At 41.1% G+C, this 19,765-nt stretch overlaps 1 protein-coding gene across 1 annotated transcript; it reads left to right on the forward strand.

The window, feature by feature from the left end:
• The first annotated feature begins 4,808 nt into the window (after positions 1-4,808).
• LOC143413236 (protein NLRC3-like) lies at positions 4,809-19,751 on the forward strand. The gene is made up of 4 exons (XM_076876000.1): positions 4,809-5,101; positions 16,989-17,273; positions 18,111-19,440; positions 19,745-19,751. The coding sequence occupies exons 1-4, from the start codon at positions 5,053-5,055 to the stop codon at positions 19,749-19,751; spliced, it is 1,671 nt and encodes a 556-aa protein (XP_076732115.1). The 5' UTR covers positions 4,809-5,052.
• Positions 19,752-19,765: the final 14 nt, after the last annotated feature.

Here is a 19,765-nt window from a genome sequence, read left to right on the forward strand (position 1 = left end):
GGAATAAAAACACATCAGTGGATCATTGCTGGAGCTGATGTTTGTGCTCCTGGTGCAAAGGCTCTCAGTTTCCTCCTTGAAATAACATCAGTGGTGGGTCAGCGACATGCTTTCTTTCCCTCTCAGGTTTAAATATCTGGGACTCTCCACCGTTTGGTTTTAGAGCTGAAGAAGCTTCTCAGATGAAACGTCTTCCAGAAACTTAAAGACGTCTCTTTTCTCTCCAAGCTCCTTAGATCACATGACCTGGATGACTGAACCTACAGACACATTGACCTGGTTTCTAGGTAGAGCTGGGCGATAGAACGATAACGATATGTATCGCGATATAACTTTTTCTCGATAGAAAAATTAAACTATTGCGATAGACCTCGCCGCTCTTGTCCTCTTAAAAAAAAACAAAAAAAAAAACGGTCAGCCAATCCAAACTAAGTAGCCGCACGTGTGTTTGTTTGGGAAGCAGCCAGCGGGTAATGGAGGAAATGAGTGTGCCGACTAGAAAAATCAACCGAGCGTGACCGAAGAGAAAACAGATGATGGTTCCAATGCCGGAGAGATTGTCGAACAGAAGAGCCATAGAAGTTCCGTAGTGTGAAGGTATTTCGGCTATTTCAAGTCTGACAAAAACAGAGTAGCGTGCACTGTAAATGTGCCGAAAGCAAGTCTGGAAATACAATAAACTGGTGCATGCGTCACACTGTGCGCCACGTTATTGTTTCGGTGAAATGAATTTCTACAATACTGTTACTGTTAATTCTACTCTCTGCAGTGTTTAAATGCTTACATATACACACAGTTACTGTCCGTCCACACATACGACTCGGTTCTGCTTCTATGCCGCAGCTTTGTTAACTTTTTCCCACCGAGGCTTCTAGACTTCTGATTGGCCAACATTTCTGCACGGTTAGGAATCTAGCGCCACCTGCTGCTTTGGCATGTTCATAGCAGCGTTTTCCTTCATTTCTGCCTTTATGTGTGGACGGGATTATTTTTTAAAACGAAAACGGAAAATCTCCGTTTTCAAAAATACCCGTGTACGTGTGGACGTAGCCTCAGTCTCTGACTGGAAGCGCTAATTCGTCATTCGGCTTTTGTCAGACTAAAGTAACTGTTAAAACTGTTTGAAAAGCTCAGCTATACAACAAGGAGAGATTGAGAATTTCCTTTAAGTTCTCAGTTTATTTGATATTGACAAAAGTTAGTCAGTTTTGTCTGTTCTTCTGTAAAACAAACTAAGATTTATTTTTAGAATTAATATTTTGTTTCTAAGTGGAATTGACAATTTAGTCTGTTTCGTTTGTTCTATTTTGAAACTTAAACACTTTAGCGGCTGCCTTTTGTGTAGTTTGCAATATTTGCCTTTATTTATCTGAAAAAGTCTCATGTTCCTTAAGTACATCTACCCTGTTGAACTTATTATGGGAAATAAATATTTAAATAAAAACAAGCTGCTGATTATTTCACATTTTACTTTTGAGCAACGGCACATTTAAATCTTACAAATATAGTTATTTGGCTTATATCGTGATAGATATCGTTATCGCCTGAAATGAAAAAAACATATCGTGATATGAAAAAATCTCATATCGCCCAGCTCTACTTTAAAGGTGATCGTTTAGGACTTCAGCAATAATACAGACAGCAATGTAGTTAGCAGTAAAACAGCTTTATTGGGAATTAACTTAAAAAACAAACAAACATCTGTCTCCTATTTTCTGTCACACAGGAAAGAAGCATCAATATCTGATGAGAAGACTTATTTATTTCTTTTTGGGGGTTTTTTCAACAGGAGAAGAATATCTAACAAGTTGATTTGTTCACATCTTAATTTTTAAGTGACATGTGCATTTTGAGTTTATACACTCTTTATATAAGGCAACAGTTTCCTTTTGCAGTATTTTTGTGTGGAGTGTTTTTCTATTTCTTAACAAAAAGGGAACAAAGGTGTTTAAGTTCACCTAGGATGATTTGTCTTAACTTTCACATGGTCTTACTGAGGTGATGTGAATTGAAACATGCATTTTTTTTTTGGCGGTGAGGGAGGGATGTGCTGGAAAAGTTTGAAAAGGGACCTTGAAAGTGTTTAAGAAGTGCTTGAATTTGACCCTGAAAAAGGCATATGAACCCTGATCATTATCATTAGCCTGTGTAAGTCCTGAGTGTCCTCCAGTTCAGGGACGTGCAGAGGGGGGGGGGGGGGGGGGCTAGAGGGGCTTGAGCACCCGCCCCTTTCCTGATGAGTGCCCAAAGTGCCCTTTTGTTGAGGCAACTTTTAAATTTTTTTTATTTATTTTTTTATGTGTGTGTGTGCGGAGTCCTGTCTGTGCCCCTCAACAATAATATTTAACTATTAATCACAGTTTTGCTAAATAAAAGGATCTGGCTTGCATCAGTCACATGATCACATCTAACCAATGATCGCCCTTGATGGCAGAACGCGCTGGTTACGAGCCGGGAACGAGCTCACAAAGAGCACGCGCATTTTTAGCGGTCCGGAGCTGTAGGAGAAACACAAGTTAACTCAGAGACACAGACTGATGCCACAAAACCAGTAAGTAGGTGTACAGCGCACACTGTAGTGTGTAGCACACAGGAGTATTAGCTTATTACGTACACGTTGGTAAGATGTCTTGTTGCAACTGACGAACTGAAACAAACGAGCGTGCTGTGTGTGCAACAGCGCGACAAACATTACCTGTCCTTTTATTAACTGCACAGGTAGTGCTGGTCACAGCTGCTGGCTACCTGTGTAAGGCTGTCATGGGTCTGTAGCTCTGTCACCGTTTTAGGGAACATATTTAGTTTTAAAGTATTTAGAACATATTTAGTTTTAAAGTAAGTTTCCGGGCTTTTCCTGCCTTTCTGGAGGGATTATATTTCACTAAAAAACGATCTAATATGCATGTCCCCATAATTATGCATTATTATAATTATAATATATTAAAAACACAAGCTGTATTTTAAAGAACATACATTAAGAAGCAGATTATATTAGATTTATATTTTAAATAAGACAACATATGGATGTTACAGCAGTAAAATGATTGTATCTCTACAGTTTAAAAATGTAATAAGCTTTGCCCTGCACAGAGTGGATAGTGAAACAAATGGAATCATCATAAATACATTATTTCATATTTATTACTTCCCCCTCCTCATTGCTTTATTATTGTAGCTCTAGTAATAAATAATAATGTAAGGATTCTGGATCAGCACCATGATGCCCATAGTATATACAGTATTCTGAAGAAGGTCTAAAATGTCACTGTGTGTGCGTGCATGTGTGTGTTTTATTTAGATGGATTTAAAAAAATATTCCTCATGATATAACATTGTGCAGACATGCCTGGTAAGGACATGAGGAGGAAACAGCAGGAGCTGTGTGAGGCTACTAAAGGCAGGGCTATAACATTTTTCTGTCATCATTTTATTATAGATTAAGTGCAAGAGTTGTTAGGTGTGGATAATTAGATTATAGTTTATTGCAATAGCAAGTTGTGCCTTGTTCTCAGATAGACAGCAAGTGCAGAGTGATATATGAAATGATGGGATGGAAGGAAGAAGAGAAGCAAAGAGTGATTCACAGGCAGAGCCTAAATTATTTCTCACAGTTTTTGTTGCCTTATGGTTCCAAGCGCTGTCACCAATCTTTGCATTTTGTTATTATCTCATGACACTTGTTTAATCAGCTACCATCTCTCCTGTGGACTTTTTAATGTCTACAGTCTCAGACCAACACAGCCCTGCCCTTCCCATATTAGATTCTTGATGAATGTGTGTTGTTGTTATTCAGCCTGGTTCAATGTGCCCCTTTTTAACTTTGAGCACCCGCCCCTTTAAACCTCTCTGCACGTCCCTGCTCCAGTTCAGTGTCTTTGTCAGTCCCACATGTGTCGTTTCTGTTCAGCTGGTCTTCCAGTCAGTCATCCATCTCAGACTCTGTCATTCTGTCATAAACACCAGCCTTCACCACCTGTGAGGCCTGCGTTTGGGTCCTCTCTTCTCCACATCCACACTGCGATGCTGTGACATATACAGTACATAAAATCAAAATTCACGTTTTATGCAACTGAAGTGTTTCATTATGTAGGCTACAGAACATAATTCAGTTATAGACGATATATGAAACATGTATACTTACTGCATTTGAATCATTTAAACCATATGTGATATAAACACCTGCACGTGTGTTTGAAAAAACAAACGCTTTGATTTTGACACCCCAAGAAAATCTTCCTAGATCTGCACCTGTTCAGAGTAAGAGCCGAATAAACAGCAGCAGAAGCTGATTGATGAACAGCTGAATGACATATCAGCTGTAGCTGCAGCATCTGCACAGAGTTTGATTGGCTAACGCTGATTTGTTTGTTTTTTTAAACAGGACAGCAGAGAGAGAGGAGGAGATGAAAAGTGCAGCAGATTGATGAGACAGTGAAGAAGAGGTGAGCATCTGACAGAGCAGAGCCAGTTTAAAGGAGCCTCACAAGCTCACACATGACAGCTTCATCAACATGGAGCTCTGAGTGTTTATTAAAGGATCATTGGACGCTCTGACACAGCTGACTGCAGCCTTTAGCTGTGAGCACACAGTGTCTCACATTTACATTCACTTCCCTGTCAAACTCAATAACTTTAAACAGCTGCTGTTATCAGGTGAAGATAGCAAAGCTTTCAGGGCTGAGCCCCAGTGTTTCAGGATAATGGCCCCAGAGACCACAGTCACATATGTGGGGAAGGATTTTAAGTTTAAAACTTCCTTTAAGCACTAACAGCAGAGACGCACAGAGTCGCAGACAGGGAACAAAGTATTTTAGGTTTGTATTGTCAGATTATTTAATCATTATACTGAACAAATATGTGAAAAAGTAAAAACCTCTATTATGATGAGGTTATCACTACATTCACATGTCGTCGATGTGTTCTTTCACACAGATCAGTTTCAGTGTGTGTGGCCCGTACACTAAACCATGACACAAATTCATATGATGTGACACCCAGACTGTGTTCACTGTTTCTTTTGGTAAAATCATCTTCTCGTGTTTTTATAGAAAGATGATGGAAGAACCTAAAGAACAGCCAGCCAAAGCAGCTCCATCAGCAGGTAGGAGATCAGTGCTTTGTATGATGAGACGTATGGATGTATAGACTTCAGGCAGATTCTTTTTTTAACTGTGACAAATACATGAAATTCACGAGTTGTAACCTGTCCTAATCTTTGCCTTAATCTTTCTGTGGGACATTAATATAACATGAGAACTTCCAGTCTAAGGAGTTTGGCAGAGAAACAACTGGACTTTTTTGTACTTTGAACCCACATATGAGGTTAAAACGATGCCACCTTAAAATGAAACTGAAAAAATATTGAAACTGAAACAAATGTATTGAAAGTGAAATGATAGTGAAAAAACATAAATATAGAAATTTAAAGAAAAAACTCACTGTTCATGTGGTTTTCACACTTACATCGTTTTTTTCCACGTACAGTTATTTTTTCAGCTTCAATTAGTTGGCACTGCTTCGGCATCTGAGGGTGCGCTTGAGGGGCGGGGCTTCAGAGCCACATATATGAGCCACATATGTTTGCGCACATTATATTGCTGACCAGTGACTGTAGAAATCATGGACGACCTAATATCTGCAGCAGCCGCAGTCATGAAGAAACTTGCGTATCTCTGAACGGCACATAGAGCGGGGACGCTGAGAGGAGGTCCAGCGTTTACCGACTGTTTCAAACTGACAGACTCAGGTGTTCTTCAGTGTCTGCCTGACAGAAGGACCTGAGAGCCGCCACAATATTTTTGGTAAGTGAAAGGTGTTTGTAAGCTAATCTGTAGCTAACATCCTTAGCTAGCTAGCTAAGATGGGCACTCGGCTATCGGCAAAACTTGTTTTGTAAAGTTTGTTTAGCTAACCCGTGCAGGTGAACGAAATGAACAGAAACGCACCGGGCTGCTCAGTCAGTAACTAACCACAGTTACTGTACTTTTATTATGAGTATTACACTGTAAGAGCAACAGGCTGCACTCTGCTGCAGCTCCTGTGCAGAGCTGATTATTCAATATGTGCAAACAGCAGCATGTTTTCACTCTTTTGCCACATCTGTAAGGATATTAACACATATTTTAAAAAAGGCTTGCACTTCAGTAACCCCTCATTAATCATTAATTACAGATTAAATAGCAAAGCCTAATATTTATGTACTCAAACCAAATACTTCTGCTTGGCAGCTTAAGTTAAAATGTGTGTTTCATTTTTCCTCGGATTACATTTTTAGCACTGACTCTGTGTATTGTTTTTACTAAGTTTGTTTCAAATATTCAGGTTAAATAAAACAGTCTGAATCATTCTTATTGAGGTAAGTTCACAAAGTTACACGTGCAGTACAGCTTACATCCTTTGAGAGGGAAAAAAGCATTAATATTTGTTATGATACCTCTGTATGTTGGTGACCACGGTGCAGCAGCAGACTGAACCAGGACTGAAACCTGCTCCGTCTGCTCATGTATGCAGATTCACATTCACAAAGCACCAACAACTCAAAGGTTAACATTATATTGGAAAATCTGTTGGTATATACGGCTTTAAGAAATAAACAGCTCGTATGTGAGCAGAGCTGAAGAACTAAAGAAATGTAAGAGAAGAACTTCAGATCCTGGGTGTGTGAGGACAGAAGGATCAGCTCTATTTCAGATTTGAGATAAACTTTATATTTCAGTTTGTGATGGTTCAGTTCTCTTTGTGATTACAGGAGCTGCCCTCAGATTCAGACCTCAGCACCACCCAGTGACAGCAGACAGATCATCCAACATGTTCACATGTTAACTGCAGAATGAACTGATGCAAACAGTGCAAAGGTTAAAGCACCACATGTGCTGTAGTGAAAGCTGCAGCTGTTTTATGGATAAAAACAAAGTCAAAAGGATTAATCACCCCTGTATCATATGAATGTTGGGTTTTTCTCTGTATCTGTTATTGTACGATCTACTGTACAATATAAAGCACCTTCAGGTGACTGTTGTTGTGATTTGGCGCTATATGAATAAAATTGAATTAAATTGAAATGTAACTGTGTCACTATATATCAGCATTAACAGGACCTCAGCTTGGTGTTTCACAAAGCTGCTGATCTCAGACCTGCACAGCTTCCGTTTTAAACACTGAATGTACTCAGCTGCATGAAGAGCACGTTTGAGTTTCTCTGACACAATTAAATAAAAACTGACGAAGGTCAAAGGTCGTCACTTGTATGTCGAACTACAGACTTGTCATCTGGAATTCTTTCACAGTTTGCAAATTTGCAAATAGTGTGTTATTTACCATTAAGTGATTCAGAGTCATTCATACCAGAGTAACCAGAGAGGATCATATATTTTTAAATATATAACTATCCACAGGACTGAATATAATATCTCTAAGTAAAAGTCCAGAGACTCTGAGGATTATCCAAGTATTTATAACATTACACAAAGCAAAGTTCTCCATCACACAACGCTCAAAAAGAGATTTCTAAGCCGAGTATGCATCATTCTCAGACTCCTCTCATACTGCCAATAAACTCTTCCAGCTCCTCCTCCCCTCCAGGAGGCGCTACAGGAGCCTTCAGACTAAAACCAGCAGGTTTAGGAACAGCTTCTTCCCCACAGCTGTCACCCTACTGAACTCAGTCCCCGCTGAGCCTTTCCATCCACACTCACCTAACCCTTCTACACTCCTCCTCCCAGTGACCATGATCCTTTCATTATCAACATTCACCACGTTGGTTACTGCTGTAGTTTTAGGACACTGACATGGTGTAGTCTCTGTTATAGTGCCTACACTGTTATAGTCTGTTCAGAGAGCTACGCTTCCACTACTGTAGATATTTTCATAGCACTCTGTAGATCTGTTTACCTCACAGTGCTTCATCTTTATATATGTATATTTGTTCATAGTATACCTGTATACTTGCCCGTCTGCAGAGGTGGGTAGTAACGAGTTACATTTACTCCGTTATATTTACTTGAGTAAGTTTTTGGAAAAAAAATTTACTTTTAAAGTACCCTTTTTGCACGATACTTTTTACTTTTACTTGAGTACATTTGTGAAGAAGAAACGGTACTTTTACTCTGCTACATTTCCAAAATTTGACTCGTTACTTTTTAAAAAATAATTAGTTTAACACATTAGATAACATGCCGCCAGTGGAGTTTCCGGTAACTTTTTTACCAATCAGATGTGGCCATGCAGTCACATGACCAGCTTGAAACTGTGGCGGGCAGAGCGGCCCAAGCGTTTCAAAGTAGCGGACACACGGAAAGAAGACACACATGAAAACATGGCAAAGCCAGTTGTCTACGCTAGAGCTGAAGAGGATGAACAGCATTTTCCTCACATACAAAGAATGTTTCGCTTAAAGGCAAGGCAAGGCAAGGCAAATTTATTTGTATAGCACAATTCAACAACAAGGTGATTCAAAGTGCTTTACAGAGACATTAGAAACAAAAACAAATAAAAAGCATGATTTAAAATTGATTAAAACAAGCAAACAAACAAACAAACAAAACAGTATATAAAATCAAAACAGATCAGAACAGTAGATAAAATCAGTAGTTAAATGTAAGTTTTGAAATTTAAGCTTAAAGTGTGGATTTGGTGCTTTATTCAAATGCAGCTGAGAACAGGTGAGTCTTCAACCTGGATTTAAATAAACTGAGTGTTTCAGCTGATCTGAGGCTTTCTGGGAGTTTGTTCCAGATATAAGGAGCATAAAAGCTGAATGCAGCTTCTCCGTGTCTGGTTCTGACTCTGGGAACTGATAAAAGACCGGATCCAGATGACCTGAGGGATCTGGAAGGTTCATACTGGGTCAGGAGGTCACTGATGTATTTTGGTCCTAAACCATTCAGAGCTTTATAGACCAGCATCAGAACTTTAAAGTCTATCCTCTGACGGACAGGCAGCCAGTGTAAAGACCTCAGAGCTGGACTGATGTGGTCCACTTTTTTGGTCTTAGTGAGGACTCGAGCAGCAGAGTTCTGAATGAGCTGTAGTTGTCTGACTGATTTTTTTTTAGGTAGACCTGTAAAGATGCTGTTACAGTAATCAAGCCTACTAAAGATGAATGCATGGACTAGTTTTTCCAGGTCCTGTTGAGACATCAGATCTTTTATCCTTGAAATATTCTTGAGGTGATAGTAAGCTGACTTTGTTATTGTCTTAATGTGTTTTTCTAAGTTTAGGTCTGCATCCATCACTACACCCAAATTTCTCGCCTGGTTTGTGGTTTTTAGATGTATAGATTGAAGTTCTCTGGTGACCTGTAATCGTTTTTCTTTGGCGCCAAAGACTATTACCTCAGTTTTGTTTTTGTTTAGCTGGAGAAAATTGTACGGGGCCTTGGTCTCCTGGTGACATTGTGATATATATTTGTGTGTCATCTGCATAGCTACGACAGTTTATTTTGTTGTTCTTTATAATCTGTGCCAGTGGGAGCATGTAGATGTTAAACAGAAGGGGTCCCAAGATGGAACCTTGGGGAACTCCACATGTGATACTTGTCTGCTCAGATGTGAAGTTACCTATTGATACAAAGTATTTCCTGTTTTCTAAGTATGTTTTGAACCAGTTTAGTACAGTTCCTGAAAGACCTGCCCAGTTCTCCAGTCGTTTGAGTAATATGTTGTGGTCAACTGTATCAAATGCTGCACTGAGATCCAGTAAAACTAAAACTGACATTTTTCCACTGTCTGTATTCAGACATATGTCATTAAACACTTTGGTCAGAGCGGTTTCAGTGCTGTGGTTCTGTCTAAAACCTGACTGGAAGGCATCGTAGCAGTTATTCTGTTTTAAGAAGTAATTGAGCTGTTGAGAAACTGCTTTTTCAATGATCTTACTTAAAAACGGGAGATTTGAGATCGGCCTGTAGTTGTTCATTTGTGTCTTGTCAAGATTGTCCTTTTTCAGTATAGGTTTGATTACAGCAGTTTTTAGTGATTCTGGAAACACACCTGATAATAAAGAAAAGTTGACGATCTGTAACAGGTCTGACTCTAAAGTCTTTGAGACCTTTTTGAAAAAACTTGTTGGCAGGACATCTAAACAGCAGGAGGAGGAGTTCAGTTGACCTAAGATGTCCTCCAGGTCTTTGCTGTTAATCGGGTGAAACTGTTTCATGGTGTTTAAACAGTTTTTTGGTGGACACAGTACATATCCTGGATCTGCTGTTGATGTACCAATTGCTTGTCTAATTTTTTGGATTTTGTCTGTGAAGAATTTGGCAAAGTCGTTGCAGGCCATGGTCGAATGAAGTTCAGCTGCCACTGACACAGGAGGGTTTGTTCGCCTGTCAACTGTAGAAAATAAGACCCGAGCATTATGGCTGTTTTTAGTGATGATGTCAGAGAAGTAGGACCTCCTTGCACTCCTCAGTTGTAAATTAAAATTGTGAAGTTTCTCTTTATAGATGTCATAATGAACCTGCTCAGCTTTCCTACACTCTCTTTTTTTCATTTTTCACCAGTGTGGAGTTTCTCCATGGAGACTCCTTCCTTCCAGAGATAACCTTCACCTTAATGGGAGCAATAGTGTCCATTACATTTAACATGTTAGCATTGAAGCTATTGACGAGCTCATTGACTGACCCTCTGGACAGGTCAGGTGTTAATGGGAAGACCCGGTTAAAAATTGCACTACTGTGTTCAGTTATACACCGTTTTGTGGTCACTGTTGTTGATATATTTGTGTGGGCTGAGATTTTACTTTCAAAGAAAACACAGTAATGATCAGACACGCCCACATCAGACACAGTAACCTTTGAAATGCTCAGGCCTTTGGAGATCAGTAGGTCAAGAGTGTGTCCTCTATTATGTGTGGCCTCTGTTACATGCTGAGTCAGCCCAAAGTTGCCCAGAGTGTTACTCAGGTCTTTAGTCCCTTTGTCCTGAGGGTTGTCCACATGGATGTTAAAATCCCCAGCAATAATTACACAGTCAAAATCAACACAGATCACAGACAGCAGTTCACTGAGGTCATTAAAAAAGTCTGTGCAGTATTTTGGAGGCCTGTAAACATTAAGAAACACAACTTTGGATGGGGCCTTCAGCTGTAAAGCCACATATTCAAAAGACTGAAAACTTCCAGGAGATAGCTGCTTACATTGAAATGATTCATTAAATAAGACAGCAACCCCTCCTCCTCTCCTGCTCGCCCTGACCTCACTGATAAAACTGTAGTTAGGAGGGGTCGTCTCGATGAGAACAGCTCCACTGTTACTTTGGTCCAACCAAGTTTCAGTTAAAAACATAAAATCAAGGCTGTGCTCAGTGATTAAATCATTAATTAAAAATGTTTTCCCAGCTAAAGATCTAACGTTTAATAAAGCCAACTTAAGTGTTTTAGAGGTATTACTTGTCCCCTCGTGTTTGGGAGCAGTCTGTGGCACACAAGGTATGTTTACTATGTTTAAAGATCTTTTAGAGTGCAGCTCTCTGTGTTTTGACCAGGCCACATGTCTCCTTCTGTCACCTAAAAGTACAGAAATTTTAAAACCTTCTAGTAAACAGGGTCCCAGCTTCTCCTGGGAAAAGTCACCACTGCCATAATCCTCGCACCCCGGACCCTAAACACATCAGACTGTGGAGACAGAGCGTGAAGGTGGTAAGGAGGAACTAAGGGGGGCGAGGCTGGGCAATGTGACTTCGATTGCTCTGATGAGGGCGGGGCTCGATGGCGAACCTTTGGCCGCTCTGGTGGGAGGTTTATGGGGGACAAAAAGGGATTGGGACGGGGGGTAGATCTGAGCCCAGCATTGACCCGCTCCATCATCTCCTCAGTGAATTTCAGGTGTGGGGAGGAGGGAGAAAGGGAGGGGGAGGAGGGTGATGGCCTGTCAGGGGTTTGGGGGACTGGGGAAGATCGTGGTCCCTGGTCCTGGTCGTTGGTGTTGTTGAGAGAGTTGGAGGCAAATAGGGACCCCTCTTCTTGCCTCAGATGTCTCTCCTCTCTGAGGCTCTTCCCGGGTGGGGGCAGATGGAGCTCCTCCTCAAGGTTTCTGCTGGGCTTTGTCTGTTCTTGGAGTACTGTTTGTTCCTCTTTATGAGATAACTCCTCGTTTATCTCAGCCTTGGCACCAAGCACAGATGGATGACGTATGGAATAAAACAAGTTGGAGGTGAACAGTTTCACCCCTGACTTGTTAAAATTAAATCCATTTGCTTTAAACAGATGCCTGCGTTCCCAAAAAATATTAAAGTTGTTGATAAAATGCACCGAGTGGTCAGTACATGCTGATATAAGCCATTTATTCAGTGTAAACAACCTGCTGAATCTCTCGTCTCCTCCTCTGACCGGCGGTACAGGTCCACTGATGAATACAGCTGCATTCAGAGAGTTTACAGTATTTAGTAATCCAGTAAAGTCCCGTTTCAGAACCTCCGACTGTTGTTTGGACACATCGTTTGACCCTGTATGCAGGACAATGTTTGTCACAGTTGGATATTCATCTGCAATTTGAAGAATTCTCTCCTTCAGGTTGTTGACCATATCCTTAGGAAAGCAGAGGACTTTAGTGTTCTTACCGCACATCCTTTGTACATCCTTTACGGCAGAGTCACCCACAATCAGAGTTTCAGGCCTAGCCTTTAGCTTTCCCTGTGGTCTTTTACTTTTCAACAGATTTTCAGACCTTACTTCGCTGCTTTTAGATGGATGGTTGTCCGATATAGATCCAGGGTCCTTTGATAGTGGAGCAAATCTGTTGTGCAGTTTCACATTCAGTTGTTTTGGAGGTTTGTTGTTAACCTTCCTATTCACTGTTGTCCAGTCCTGTTTCCTCTCGTATACAGGGGTAGAAGAGCTTCTCTGTCTCGTAGGAAGTGAAGGCCAGTCGGTTTCAGAGATTTCAGCTCGCTGTGCTCTGCCCGTGATACGTCCTCCGCCTTCCAGGAGACATGATTTATGTCTTGGTTTTGCACCAAGACAGTCCAAGGGGGGATTATCGCTTGAGGATTTATAATAGTGCACAAAGTCTACTTTCTTGGTCATGTTATCTGTGCTCCTTAGCTGTGTACTAGCTTGCTCATCGCCATTGTTTTGAACCAAAGGCAAGGTTGTTTCATTTCCACACAGTCCATTTACCTCCACGTTTACTTCTAAGCAGTGTTGGGTAAGTTACTTTAAAATAGTAACTTAGTTACATTACTAGTTACTTCTCTCAAAAGTAACTCAGTTACTTCAAGTTACTCGTTACTTTCAAAGTAACTAGTTACTAGGGAAAGTAACTTTGGTTTTACTCAGAATTCTCTTGTTAATGTGTTTCTTCCATAACGTTGCCAGTCTTCTAGCTTGCTTACTTGCCACAGTGCACTGTGCCACCTACCAATAGAAAGGAAAAGATAATGTGCATATTTCCACGAGAGAAATCCCACACCTGGACCGTCGTTGACTGTTGCCATGATTCTAGCCTACGTCACAGAGTCATGTGCGCCTTTTACATCCAACACAAAAACTGCAGTCATGGTGCTTTCGATTGTACTCAGAACTCTGAAATTCTGCCTTCTGAATAGGAAGATGTAGGCAACACCAGACTGCAGATGAGCTGCATACAGGGCTGGACTGGGACAGAAAATTGGCCCGGGTATTTTGACTAGAGACTGGCCCACCATTATAGGAAAAGTCTTAAAGCCTTTGAATGAAAACACTGTTGTGACAGTGATGTACACAGTTTTGATGGTATATATGCATCAATCTATCAATCGTTTGTTGTAAGATTCAGATAATTATTTTTTAAAAGCTAGACATTTTAAATGATAATAAGAAAGAAAAGTATTTCCTTGTGCCCACCTCTCCCTGTTAATGCCCTACATGCCCCCCTGGCAACACTTTGCTAGATCCGCCCCTGCACAGTTACCAGCTGTCAGCTACCTAAAAAAGGATCCTGGGGTTATTTGTCTCTCAGAAACAGTTCATAACTTCAACTCATTCATGTTAACTAAAAGGTAAACCTGTTTCTCCATCACAGCTCTGATGATCCAGTAAGGACATCTCCTGGTTTCATCTTCATGTTTCCCTCTCACCAGATAACCAAACCGACATCATGACCAGCAGCTTTTTTGAACTGTGGCTCCAGCAAACATCAGCTGATACTAGAAATTAATATTAAATAAATTCTAACAACAGCTGATCAAGCTTAAACGTGCTGCTGTTGTTTAGCGCGACATCCGCTGGTTTCCTCTTTCGGTGCAAAGTGAGCGATAAACAAACAAGAGAGCCGATCAGCTGATCATTGATCAGTTTTCATGATTGAAGTAGAAACAGGAGAGGGAGGGGGAGAATGAGAGGAGAAGAGGCAGCTGTGCAGCAAAGACAGAATAACTCCAGCTTTGTGCCTTTTTCATTGTAGCTGAATTACGGGACAAACTGTTCCTTTTCACCTCAATAATAAGAAACGCGTAATATTTTCTCTGAATACCAGGCGGGACGGTTGGCAACTCTAATAACTTATGAACAAAATAAAGTTCAACATCATTAACTTCATAGCACCACCCAGCTGTGTAGAAACTCCGTCATGCTAGCTAGCACGCAGTACGGAAAAAGTCAGAATAACGAAAATAAACTAAACCTAAACTTGGTTCATATCTGACCCAGAGAGACTGCAGGTCATAACTTCTTACCTGAAGTTCAGTTCACACTTGGACCGGCGGCCGCCTCGGGTCTCTTTTCCTTCTGCGTCCCTTTTCCTTCATCCACCTGCTGGCCTCCACCACTTGCTAATGTTACTGAATCTTTGGAAGCTCCGCGATAGCCACCACACAAAGTAACGAGTAACGACCCTATCTAAATCCCAGTAACGAGTAACGCGTTCCTGATTTTGGCATAATAACTAGTTACCGTGCTCGTTACCACAATAATAACGTAGTTACTGTAACGCGTTACTTAATAACGCGTTAGTCCCAACACTGCTTCTAAGCGATGAATTTTTGTCTCCAGTACTGCAATCTTCTGCAGGAGGCTGTGGTAGTCATCTGTGGAGAGGGAAGGCATCTTGTTGCTAGTTAGCCTAGCGGTTAGCACCTTTCCAGGCTATTGGGGCTGTTCGGTGCCCAGACACTGTAATCAGGCTTCAGCTGTGTCTAGGCCACAGACACACGGAGCGCTGAGGATAAGGTAACTATAAAAATGTTGCTGTTTCTGTTAAGAACACTTTAGTCCTAATGATCTATAAGTGTCCAGAAACTATCGCAGGTAAGCTCATACGGAAAAAAGGGAAAAAATCAGCATAAAAATCAATAAAAATCAATAAAAGAAGCAAAGCATTTAAGGAGCAAACAGATGACGCGTCCACACTCGCAAAAGATACCATTGGGTAAAAGCAGCACAAAAGAGCAGCTATGTCTTCAGTGAGAGCCAAAACAAACCAACTTTTCAGCGTGAAACAACTCAGTTCATGTAACCTGAGGAAACTGTAAGTTTTCTCTAAATATCTTTTAGCTGTGGTTAGCTGGATGTCAGTCTTATGTTACAGACGCTGTGTCGAGCTCGAGCTGCGAGTCATATTTTCGGCGCTACATTGTAGTGAGATAAGTTTGTGGGTATTTTGTGCAGCTTCAGCTGTCCTTTTAACTGCTCGCTGGTTAGCTAGCGTGAGCTATAAGCTAACAGCTAGCATGGTTAATGACGCTAGAGTTCCACGCACATGCAAACAGCTCGTCTCTACTGCTTTAACTGTTAAAACAGAAGACAATACTGCAGCTGACAGGGTTTATTATGTGAAACAGCAGCTTGTTTAGTTTAAACAGTCTGCATTAAGCTGGGCAAACACTGTGCGATTTTTTTTTTTTCAGTCGCGTTATTCAGCTCCTGCTCAAACTGTACAATTAAATCGCAGAGGTTAGAAGTTCATAGGTCACGATGCAGGGTCTCACACTATATGGCCTGATGCTCTGATGCGACCCGAGTGCTCAAACTGTGCCTTCATAACATGAAGCTTATCATACAAAATCTGTCCCTCGCTCTCCCTCTCTCTGTCTTACAGACACACACACCATCAACTTTGCTAAATTACTAATGAAAAACATTGACCAGGCAGCTGTGATTGAGTAGCAATGTCCATCCAACTCTTTTCATGGTTGTTGTAGTCATAATAATTTTGTGAGGCCACATTGAAAAGTGTTGGATACAGAAGCGTAGTACGGAAGCGTAGAGCCGCCACCCAGGCAAAAGAAAAATAGAGCTATGTCACATTATAACGTGAAAAGTTTATTATTATAGTATACTATTGTTCTAACAATATTAGATATAGTTCTAACAATATACTTTTCATGTTTGTACAATATACTATCATTTAGGTAGAAATATACCTATTACAATATACATAATTCTCACGTTCGTACTTGCACTCGTTCTTATTTTAAACTTAATCTGGAATGCAGGATATGAATGACAAGATTTTGTTTTTCATATTTTTCATTATTTTACAGTTTCAATTTTTTCTTCAGTTTCATTTTAAGCTGGCATCATTTTAACCCTACACACCCTAAAATTTAGTATTTGTTGATGAGATGTTGAAGTGTTGATTGAACAAAGTTAAAATACAGTGGAACCCCGACTTACGAAATTAATCCGTTCCCGAGGGTCTTTCGTAAGTCGAAAATTTTCTTAAGTCGAAACAGCCATTGCACCTTTTGAGTGAGGTGATGCTGAACGATAGGCTAATTGCTAACTAGAACAACAATATGTCGTTCAAGTGGAACAGCGAAGCACGAGTACGGAAGCCAAGGGGTTGTCACATGATTCGGAAGGCCTTGTGGGCATTGTAGGCTCAGCCAATCAGAGCCAGCGGATTTCGTTACACCGGCATTTTGCCGTACCATGGGCAGAAATATTGCCGTTCATTGCCTTCGTAACTTGAATTTTTTGTTAAATGGGGTATTCGTAAGTCGGGGTTCCACTGTATTTTTCACATGATTTCGACTGAGAAGCATGTTTATGTCTCTTTCTTCTTCCTGTAGAGGAGGAGCTTGCCAGGGTACGGTCAGCCTTTGTCTGGAGGGTAACAATAGAAATCCTTAAACTGCTCCTTGAGGCCCTTGTAAGTGATGGTATCTTAAATAAGTTGGAGGAAGAATCGATACTGGAGGGGAACCCACTCAGAGCAGATAAGGCACGCAGCTTGATCGACACAGTGAGGAAAAAAGGAGACAAAGCATGCAAGATAACAATCAAGCATCTTCAGATCAAAGATCCTTCTCTTTTCTCTCAGCTGCGTTTGAACTCTGATCCATCTGCTCAACAAGGTGAGGTCATGCATCAGATACCATGAATAAAAATGGTCACCTTGCAGTTTGTTGAGATGTGAAAGTGAAACCTCAGAATTCATTGTAAGAAAAAGGAGAGGGCAAGAACGTCATTCTATGACGAATGTTTGGATTTGTTACATGCCTGCAAATGTATTTTCTAAACTACATGGAGGAATTTTGATGATCGTCATAAACGTGTGAAACTACTTAGATCTAATGTGAGCTGTATTTAATTAAACACAAGTGTTCTTTACTTTTAAAAACCATGCAAACTGATTGCCTTAAAAAAGAAAAGTCAGAGTGTTTCTCTAACAAGAGGACACTCTTTAAGCATCGGTCATTTGACTTAAATGTTTAATGAAAAAAATGCCACATTTATATATAATAAAGTAAAGCACATGTTTTGTGTGGCCAGAAACGGTTTACATTGTCTTTCGCCATTGTAATATATGAGAAGAATTAATGAATCTCTCTCAGATGCGTCTTTAAATAACATAGCAGTGGGGAACGTTATGACACTTCAATGTTGTTATTTTTGGTTACAAAGTTTGGAGAAGAGGCACAGAAAGCAGAAACCTGTTTAGCCTGCACATGTTGGCATCAGGTACATATGAAAAGCTGCAAAGCAATGCAGATGTGGAGGTTCAAAACATTTAACGTGGCTTTTTTCAGGAAATACATTTAGGAATTCCTGAAGCCCCTTTTTGATTTCTGGTAGAATGAGTATATTAAAAACTAAAATGTATGATAGGCTCAACAAAGGGCAAAGTATGTCAGATAGCTCCTTGAGACCAGATTTGTACTTTTCCTTCTTTTTTCCTTTTTTTGATTCAGATGCTCTTCAGAAGTGTCAGCCTAAACTTAAGTCTGTCTTGAAGAAGAAGTTCCAGTGTGTGTTTGAGGGGATCGCTAAAGCAGGAAACCCAACCCTTCTGAATCAGATCTACACAGAGCTCTACATCACAGAGGGAGGGACTGCAGAGGTCAATGATGAACATGAGGTCAGACAGATTGAAACAGCATCCAGGAAACCACACAGACCAGAAACAACAATCAGACATGAAGACATCTTTAAAGACTCACCCAAAAGACAATACCTGATCAGAATAGTGCTGACAAAGGGAGTGGCTGGCATTGGGAAAACAGTCTTAACACAGAAATACAGCCTGGACTGGGCTGAAGACAAAGCCAACCAGGACATCCAGTTCATATTTCCATTCACTTTCAGAGAGCTGAATGTGCTGCAAGAGGAAAAGTTCAGCTTGGTGGGACTTGTTCATCACTTCTTTACTGAAACCAAAGAAGCAGGAATCTGCAGCTTTGAAGACTTCCAGGTTGTGTTCATCTTTGATGGTCTGGATGAGTGTCGACTTCCTCTGGACTTCCACAAAACTACAATCCTAACTGACCCTAGAAAGTCCACCTCAGTGGATGTGCTGCTGATAAACCTCATCAGGGGGAAACTGCTTCCCTCTGCTCGCCTCTGGATAACCACACGACCTGCAGCAGCCAATCAGATCCCTCCTGACTGTGTCGGCATGGTGACAGAGGTCAGAGGGTTCACTGACCCACAGAAGGAGGAGTACTTCAGGAAGAGATTCAGAGATGAGGAGCAGGCCAGCAGCATCATCTCCCACATCAAGACATCACGAAGCCTCCACATCATGTGTCACATCCCAGTCTTCTGCTGGATCACTGCTACAGTTCTGGAGGATGTGCTGGAAACCAGAGAGGGAGGACAGCTGCCCAACACCCTGACTGAGATGTACATCCACTTCCTGGTGGTTCAGGCCAAAGTGAAGAAGGTCAAGTATGATGGAGGAGCTGAGACAGATCCACACTGGAGTCCAGAGAGCAGGAAGATGATGGAGTCTCTGGGAAAACTGGCTTTTGATCAGCTGCAGAAAGGAAACCTGATCTTCTATGAATCAGACCTGACAGGGTGTGGCATCGATATCAGAGCAGCCTCAGTGTACTCAGGAGTGTTCACACAGATCTTTAAAGAGGAGAGAGGACTGTACCAGGACAAGGTGTTCTGCTTCATCCATCTGAGTGTTCAGGAGTTTCTGGCTGCTCTTCATGTCCATCTGACCTTCATCAACTCTGGGCTCAATCTGCTGGAAGAACAAACAACCTCCAAGAAATCTAAATTATTTAACAAGAAGTCTAACACAGGAGAATCTGCAGAGACACACTTCTACCAGAGTGCTGTGAACAAGGCCTTGCAGAGTCCAAATGGACACCTGGACTTGTTCCTCCGCTTCCTCCTGGGTCTTTCCCTGCAGACCAATCAGGCTCTCCTACGAGGTCTGCTGACACAGACAGGAAGTAGCTCACAGACCAATAAGAAAACAGTCCAGTACATCAAGAAGAAGCTCAGTGAGAATCTGTCTGCAGAGAAAAGCATCAATCTGTTCCACTGTCTGAATGAACTGAATGATCGTTCTCTAGTGGAGGAGATCCAACAGTCCCTGAGATCAGGACGTCTC

The sequence above is a fragment of the Maylandia zebra genome, linkage group LG2 (genome assembly GCF_041146795.1).
Source record: "Maylandia zebra isolate NMK-2024a linkage group LG2, Mzebra_GT3a, whole genome shotgun sequence".
NCBI lineage: Eukaryota > Metazoa > Chordata > Actinopteri > Cichliformes > Cichlidae > Maylandia > Maylandia zebra.

Bases quoted from the DNA above. Each gene is read 5' to 3' on its own strand.
- LOC143413236 (XM_076876000.1), top strand. From the start codon at position 5,053: ATGATGGAAGAACCTAAAGAACAGCCAGCCAAAGCAGCTCCATCAGCA. The intron at 5,102-16,988 runs GTAGGAGATCAG...TTCTTCCTGTAG, and splicing joins CAAAGCAGCTCCATCAGCAG to AGGAGGAGCTTGCCAGGGTA. The intron at 17,274-18,110 runs GTGAGGTCATGC...TTTTTGATTCAG, and splicing joins TGATCCATCTGCTCAACAAG to ATGCTCTTCAGAAGTGTCAG.